Source organism: Macadamia integrifolia, unplaced genomic scaffold (assembly GCF_013358625.1).
Source record: "Macadamia integrifolia cultivar HAES 741 unplaced genomic scaffold, SCU_Mint_v3 scaffold31, whole genome shotgun sequence".
Lineage (NCBI taxonomy): Eukaryota > Viridiplantae > Streptophyta > Magnoliopsida > Proteales > Proteaceae > Macadamia > Macadamia integrifolia.
Window position 1 is genome coordinate 126,647 of NW_024869204.1, and position 7,776 is coordinate 134,422.

General features: G+C 39.3%; 1 protein-coding gene across 2 annotated transcripts; it reads left to right on the forward strand.

Moving 5' to 3' along the window:
* Positions 1-3,954: 3,954 nt before the first annotated feature.
* Positions 3,955-7,334, forward strand: LOC122067743 (40S ribosomal protein S7-like). 2 transcript variants are annotated; one of them, XM_042631582.1, is made up of 6 exons: positions 3,955-4,095; positions 5,421-5,505; positions 5,590-5,663; positions 5,747-5,870; positions 6,668-6,850; positions 7,003-7,334. In XM_042631582.1, exons 2-6 carry the CDS (start codon positions 5,431-5,433, stop codon positions 7,123-7,125), a joined length of 579 nt encoding a protein of 192 aa, XP_042487516.1. In that variant the 5' UTR covers positions 3,955-4,095; positions 5,421-5,430; the 3' UTR covers positions 7,126-7,334. The 2 variants fall into 2 exon arrangements, with proteins under 2 accessions (XP_042487516.1, XP_042487517.1); XM_042631583.1 differs by having other exon boundaries at positions 3,959-4,088.
* The last annotated feature ends 442 nt before the right edge of the window (positions 7,335-7,776 follow it).

Below are 7,776 nucleotides of genomic sequence, written 5' to 3' on the forward strand. Positions count from 1 at the left end.
GAAAGAAGGTCCCACGTCCGATTTGGGCTCGATCGGACCTAAAAATCACATTCTGGCCACTCAGGTGGGTGTCTCAGGTGGGTTGTCTACCCACCGGTCCCACCCGCCGGTTTGGGACCGGCGGGTATGGACCCGCCTGCCGGTCCTACCCGCCGGTTTGGCCAGAACCCCCCTGGTCCTCTCAGGTGGGTGTCTCAGGTGGGTTGTCTACCCACCGGTCCTACCCGCCGGTTTTGGCGGAAAAACCCCAGTTTCTTCTCAACTTCCTCCATTCCTTGGGGACCCAAATAGGGCTTTTCTCAACCCATTCTTCACACCTTTAGAGTCCTATAGGATGGTTCTAGCTTAGATTTAAGTTAGATTCAAGTGAGGGGAACCATCTTACCTTCTTTGCTCAAGAATGACTTCAAACCCTCCAAATCACTTCCAACTCACAATGCTCCTTCTACCTTGTCAATATCTCTTCAAATCCTTCAAGATCAACACATAAATCATCTATTAAACCTTAGATTCATCATTTCAAAGGGTGTTTACAAGATCTTGAGAAACCATACTCGAATCAAGGGTTTAAAGCGTGGGTATGGGGAATGTTCATAAAACCCAACTTTTCTTACCTCCAACTGTAGATCTCGAGTTGAAGATTACTCTCCCGGCACCGGAATGGCAAGATCGAGCTTCGGCGCCACTGAAATCCTCCCTTTCTTCCTCTTCCTTATCTTCTTCCCTTTCTTTTTCTCTCTCCTCTTTACTTTTCTCACCAAACGTACGGGGTAATAAATGGAAAGAAAAGAAGTCATAAAGCTTTATATACTATTCCTACTTAAGTGAATAGTGATGGATGGGTCACTCAGGTGGGTAGGTGTACCCACCTGTCATACCCCCCCGAGAGTCAAAACTTGGGATTTTGACCGGGCTCGGACCTCGGCTCGGACCCTACCCCAAGCATACAATGTAGCATACGTATATAACCTTAAAATACAGATATAATACCTGTACTATCCGTACATAGCCTTATGGTAGGTGCACCTACACGGTTTGGGTACTCCCGTCTCTTCTGGCACCGGCTCGGACTTGTCGGGCCAGCCGGTGTTTAAGGTCACCCGTGCCATCATAGTCCATAAGGAACCCGCTCTAACCCCCTCTGGCTCGGTTCCTGCATGGTTAAACCGGTTCAACCGCGAAATCAGACCGGGTTTAAGAAGCGGGATATTACACATGCCCCAATGAGATCACCGGTGCATGATCATCACCCGATGAGCATCTACCGGGGAAACCTTGTAAACATTTTGATCTCTTTTTTTGGACCTTCGGATCCATCAACTGGCGAATTCATTGGCAGACCATTTCCAGTCAGTGAGCACCCAAGGGTGAACCACCTAAAAACCCTGAATTGACCCTCCTTTTTGGGTGGTCAGTTGACCCTTAGGGAGATCTTCTATATGCTTGAACATTGACAAAAAAACCTTATGGTTCATAGCAATAGAACCAACAAGTGGTGAAGCATCGCGACACAAGACCATCGACAATATGCAACAAGTACGAACACAAGGTGAGTGGGTGTTGTAAATATTTTAAGGAGTGTTTATAACACATTCCTAAACTAATTTATGTATGTTATGATAAATACATGAAAATTAAGCCAAAAACTCCAAACTTTAACTTGTACACTAACCTAGAGTAGGTAAAATGGAAAGTAGGAGAAGAACCATCACTCTAATGGAACATACATAGTCACTCAAAAGGACCTCAATGACTTTGGGAAAAAATCAAGGCAGAGAAGTCCTTGATTTGGTTCGACTGATTGATGCCCATCGGTGGATCACCATCACCCGGTGAGCATCCACTGGTGGACATCTTGTGGATTTTATGAATCCCTCGGATCCATGCCCCAATGAGAACACCGGTGCATGATCATCACCCGATGAGCATCTACTGGGGAAACCTTGTAGACATTTTGATCTCTTTTTTTGGACCTTTGGATCTATCAATTGGCGAATTCACCGGCAAGCCATTTCCAGCCGGTGAGCATCCAAGGGTGAACCACCTAAAAACCCTGAATTGACCCTCCTTTTTGGGTGGTCAGTTGACCCTTAGGGAGATCTTCTATATGCTTGAACATTGACAAAAAAACCTTGTGTTTCAAAGGAATAGAACCAACAAGTGGTGAAGCATCGTGACACAAGACCATCAACAATACACAACAAGTAGGAACACAAGGTGAGTGGGTGTTGTGAATATTTTAAGGAGTGTTTATAACATATTACTCTTGCGTATGGTCATGAACATGTGCATTGTGAACCTATTACTGTTGAGAATATAATGATTTCAATGTTGGTGTTAGCATTAGTGTTGTTGGTGTGTGTGTGTGTGTGTGTGTGTGGATGAGATGCAATGTGGCCGAAGGTTGGATTCCGACACTACATGCCCATAGAGTGAGAGAGAGTGTTGGGATGTAGGGTTGTCAAAGGTTGGATTTCGACACTGCATACCCATAAAGTGAGAAGAGTGTTGGGGTGCAGGATGCCTGAAGGCTGGATTCTGACATTGCATACCCACGTAGTGAGAGAGAATGTATAATTAGGATTGTGTTGTTATATGAATTCTTGTTAGATTGCATCAGGCTAGGAAAATAAACCAGATGCTACAACGCTTGCCAATAAGGGGATAGGTATTGGCTAATCCCACCGGTTGATTGAAAGGAGCCAAATTCGTGAACAAATTGCTTCCAAGATCCAAAAGTTCCAAGCTTTTACACACCGAAATCTGCTCAGGAATGTTCCCTACTAGAGAACTACTTCTTAGGGATATATAGGATATACTCAGAGAGACACAAATCTGTGTAGGAGAGCTAACATTGAGATTGTTGAAAGAAAAAGTGAATCTGATAAGCTTTGAGCAATTTACAATAGACAGAGGAATTGGACAAAAAACTATTGTGCGAGAAAGAAATGAACGTCAGCTTGGAGCAGTTCTTGAAGAGAGCTTCATGAGTTTCTCCAATAAAACCATTCCTCGAAAAAATCCAACAAGCGAAGACTAAAAAAATGTACAAAAATTCTATTAATAAAGAAGACTAAGTTACGGAGACCAATTCTATTAATAGAGATGAGAGTCTCTCTATTCATTTTCTTTTCTTATGGGTTTTTGAGTTTCTTTAAAGGGGTTTTTTCTCCAATAAATTGATTGAATTTTATGGGCTTTTCTCTATTTATTTTTCCACATGAGGTTTTGGTTTATTTTGCTTTGTTTTAGCGAAAATGACAAAGAATTCTTCTTTAATGGATTGTTTTAGCAGAGTTTGTTTCTCTGAATTCAAATCTATTTTGGGTTCGGGTGAATGCGAGCTTTTAGAAGAAGAATTGAGAATTTGATCACCTTAATTTTTGAATTGCTCTGTTTCTTTCCTGGTAAAACCAGGTTCTATTTAATTTCTTCTAATCACACGACCACCGCCACAGAAGAGGATACTTACCTTCGCCAGAGGTTAATGGTTCCTTAGGTGGCTGAAGTTAGCTGCAACAATGGGAAGAAGGTCGTTGTTGGTCCACTACTCGTTCTTCCTACATGGTATGATGGCTAGATTAGTTTGAGTTGGATTTTTTGTATTTTAGACACAAGGTTTATATAGTCATTTCAACTTCAAGTTAACAAAGACTCCTAGTAAAGGGTCCAGGTGTAATTATTAGTAATGCATGGTGTGTATTGTTAAAAGTGGCATACCTAGGGGTGGCATTGCAAATTTCTCTTTTATTTATTAGGAGGTGTAAATGTCCATAATCTTGCTTCAATGCAACCGTATTAATCTTATGTTAAACATAAATCGTATTATTGTCATATGCTTTTTTTCCATTCTCATTTTATTTGCATTTTTTTTTTTTTTGATAGAAGTTTTATTTTCATTGAAAAATACAAAAAATATGTAACATAAATAGTAGAGCGCGCGCACTCACTTAATCTGGACCGTCCAGATATTAGGGTAAGATATCGCATCGTCCCTTCTCGTTAAAACCTCCTACCCTGTTATAAGTAGGGTTTCTCTTCTGTGGTGGGAAGTGGGCAGTGGACGTTCCTCCAAGCGTAGCAGTCAGGTAATAGGCAAGCCTGCAAATCTATAGCTAATGTAGTTTCTGTGAATGGCTGGATGCATTTCAAATTTGATTCGATTTTAAAACTTGGATTCGATCTTCGTTTTCTGTCGATACATCATTCTATGATCTTAAAATTCTATCTTCTGGTATCAAATTAGGGTTTTTGAAGGTTAGGCTTGACTGATACTTTCTTCTTTTTGTTTTCTTCCCCCAGGAAACTGTGTTCGATCTAAATGAATTATAAGTTGGTCATATAACTTTTCATGTTTTATTTATTTTTATTTTTTTGCTTAGCATAATTTTTCATGTTTAATTGATGTTTTTGCTTCTGCAACTGAGAAGTGAGATGGTATGTGAGGTTCCTTATTTGGCTCTTGGAGTCCGATGTTCTAAGGCATTAGATACTTTGGATTTGCTTGGTTTAATGGTGTCTGAAGAACTGAATGGTTGTAATATTTCTTTCCGAAATATTGACTGAAATGCTTTTATGGGCATGAGTGCGATTGTTACAGTATTCATATAGAACTTGAACGTATAAATGAATTTCCTTTGTTCTTGACCAGTGGAAACAAGGAGATGATGAGTAAACTTGGCTTGGATCTGATTTAGGTTCTATGCAAGCATTTGGTTCCGTAATGATAACATGATTGGCACTTAAAATTGTCTTGCATCAGCTTCTGTTTTTCTTTTTTGGGTTTTTGAAATTATGTTTGTCTTTGTGGAAAAACACTACCCACTTGTTTTACCGGTTTTTGTTGCCACTTGTTTTCTATCAATATTAAAATTTATTTTGGTTGGGCATTCAGCCAAATGAGATTAGAATGTTAATTATTTTAGACATGCATATTTTAGGCCTTGTCGCAATATGACCTCTAATAGAGTTGATTGAAGGGCAAGAATCCATGCGGTCAAGGACCCCATTAAGTTGGGATAAGGCTGAGTTTGTTGTTGATGTGTGACAGAACATATCCCCATCTAATGATGGCACTATAAGTCCATCATAGACGATTCTGATTATTTTGCGTGTATGCACTGCACTCTATGTTACTCAACCGTTGGGAACATAGTCACTTTTGGATATCTTTAACACTGTCCGGTGAGCTGTGGCTTGGGAGGATATATATCTGCGAGGAAATATCAAAAGAAAACCAAATTCTTTTAACTGTGGAAATAAAGAATTTTTGTATAACCTATTTTTATTTTTGCATGTATTATCAAGCATGCTCACATCATTAGTTCAAAGACCTTTATGGATGGAGTTATATTGCAAATGTGATTCTAAACTCTTGCCAAACTTCCAATCTGATATAACATTTACTGGATGCATTCCAGATCTGCCAAGATGTACACATTTAGAAGGAAAATCCAGAAAGACAAGGATGCTGAGCCTTCGGAATTTGAGGAGTCAGTTGCTCAGGTTATTTCCACTTCTTTAAACATTACCCCTAACTTTAGTGTATATTACCCTATCATCATTAATCTGATTCCACTGCATATGCAGGCACTCTTTGATTTGGAGACTTCCAATGGGGATCTCAAAAGTGATTTGAAAGATCTTTACATAAATTCAGCAGTGTATGAAAGTGAAATTGCATTTGTAGCAGTACTTGTTTTTAACTACCATGGAAAGTCATGTTTCTCTTTTCGTGTTCTTGCAGTCAGATGGATGTTTCTGGGAATCGGAAGGCTATTGTAGTTCATGTTCCCTACAGACTGAGGAAAGCTTTCCGCAAGATTCATGTTAAGCTTGTAAGGGAGTTGGAGAAGAAGTTCAGTGGGAAGGTACTTCAATCTTTTTCCTTTCCACTTACAAATGATGCTTTGTTTTGATTTTCTTGTATGTAGTTGAGTTTATCTAGAAGGAGAAAAGTAACCCTGCAATGATTGAGAGGCTTTAAGACCTTTTGTTGATTTACATTGGAATGAGATTCAGGCCCAAGAGCATAAATGGAAGTTAGGTTCAGAAATATTTGAATTATTTTTGCCAAATCAGCACCAGGAGCACCTCATGAATAATTCTACCTTTCTCAATAAAGTTTAGAAATGGACTCACATTGAGGCCAAGAGCCCCTCCATCTGAAGATTGTCGATATTAGTGTAAACCTGACCACACATGTTATTGTCGTCAACTGAAATGCTTGAGAATTTATAATTGATACACATGATAAATGCCATTGTTTTGGATTGAGGTCTAAATCAGTGTAAACCTGACCACACATGTTATTATTGTCAACTGAAATGCTTGAGAATTTATAATTGATAGACCTGATAAATGCCATTGTTTTGGATTGAGGTCTAAATCAGTGTAAACCTGACCACACATGTTATTATCGTCAACTGAAATGCTTGAGAATTTATAACTGATACACCTGATAAATGCCATTGTTTTGTATTGAGGTCCAAATCAGATGATAATGAAATTGCAAGTAACCTCTGTTTTTCGTTGGAATAGGATATAGAGTAGGATATTTGTCTAAAACACTGCATGGATGTTTATCAATTTAATTTTCTATTTGAAGTATTCTCCATTGGCTGACATTGTTATTTTTTCTTCACTCATCTATATAATCATTTGGTAGGAGGTGATCATTATTGCCACCCGAAGGATCTTGAGACCTCCAAAGAAGGGCTCTGCTGTTCAGCGACCTCGCAGCCGTACACTAACTGCTGTGCATGATGCCATGCTGGAGGATGTTGTTTACCCTGGAGAGATTATTGGGAAACGTATCAGATACCGTATTGATGGGTCCAAAATAATCAAGGTATAAGCTGTTCCAGTGTTCGTTTTACGGTACTGTAACAAGTTAGTGATTTTGGACTGAGTTCCGTATTGATCCTACTGTTTTGGTAGTGTGGTTCCATAACGTGCTTCTACTTGCTTTTTCCTAACATTTTGGTATGTGGATTTTGGCAGATTTACCTGGATTCGAAGGAGCGGAACAACACTGAGTATAAGCTTGAGACATTTGCAGGAGTTTACCGGAAGCTTTCGGGGAAAGATGTTGTGTTCGAATACCCAATTACCACCGAGGCATAAAAATACCGATGATACTCCATTATCATGAATCTCTAGCTGCTATGTTTCTTTATTGAATTGAAATTTTGACCGTGCATTTGGATTCAGCACTTTTTGGTTCACGAAGCGTGATAGATGGTCTCATCCCCTGAAATTTGAGACTATGTTCTTGTAGAAGACTCAAATTTTTTTCTCAAAAAGTGAATTTGCTTAGTCTTTTTGGTGCTGAAGTGTCATTTTCAAAGCCGAATTAGTTTGACTGCATTGGTTGCTCGGGCTTTAGGACCAGCTCATTAATCTCTTGTGACCAATGAGGCTTTAGCTGCCATTATGATAGGGTAATTTACAGTGCATAATATTAAATTATGTTTGTACCCTATTTGTCGGAAGTCTTTGTTAAGTGAGGATTTGAATTGACATATTACCCTTTTGTCTAAAACACGAAGTCAATTTAGAGGTTCAAGCCTGAGCTCCCAAGAACTCTGATATATGAGATAAAAGGAAAAAAATGAAGGCTCCCCATAAATAAAGCCCTTGTTTACTTTCTGTCTCTCGCATGGGCTCGACTCTGATATATGGGATTTGCTTTATCGTATTAGACTACTTGTCTTCTTGTAGTTGGATCTCCAAGTTTTTGGAATGCTCCAAATTCTACTTGAGCATCCAAATTTG

Coding starts and splice junctions, on each gene's coding strand:
- LOC122067743 (XM_042631582.1), top strand. CDS start 5,431: ATGTACACATTTAGAAGGAAAATCCAGAAAGACAAGGATGCTGAGCCT. Junction 5,506..5,589: donor TTGAGGAGTCAGTTGCTCAG/GTTATTTCCACT, acceptor CTGCATATGCAG/GCACTCTTTGATTTGGAGAC. Junction 6,851..7,002: donor ATGGGTCCAAAATAATCAAG/GTATAAGCTGTT, acceptor GGATTTTGGCAG/ATTTACCTGGATTCGAAGGA.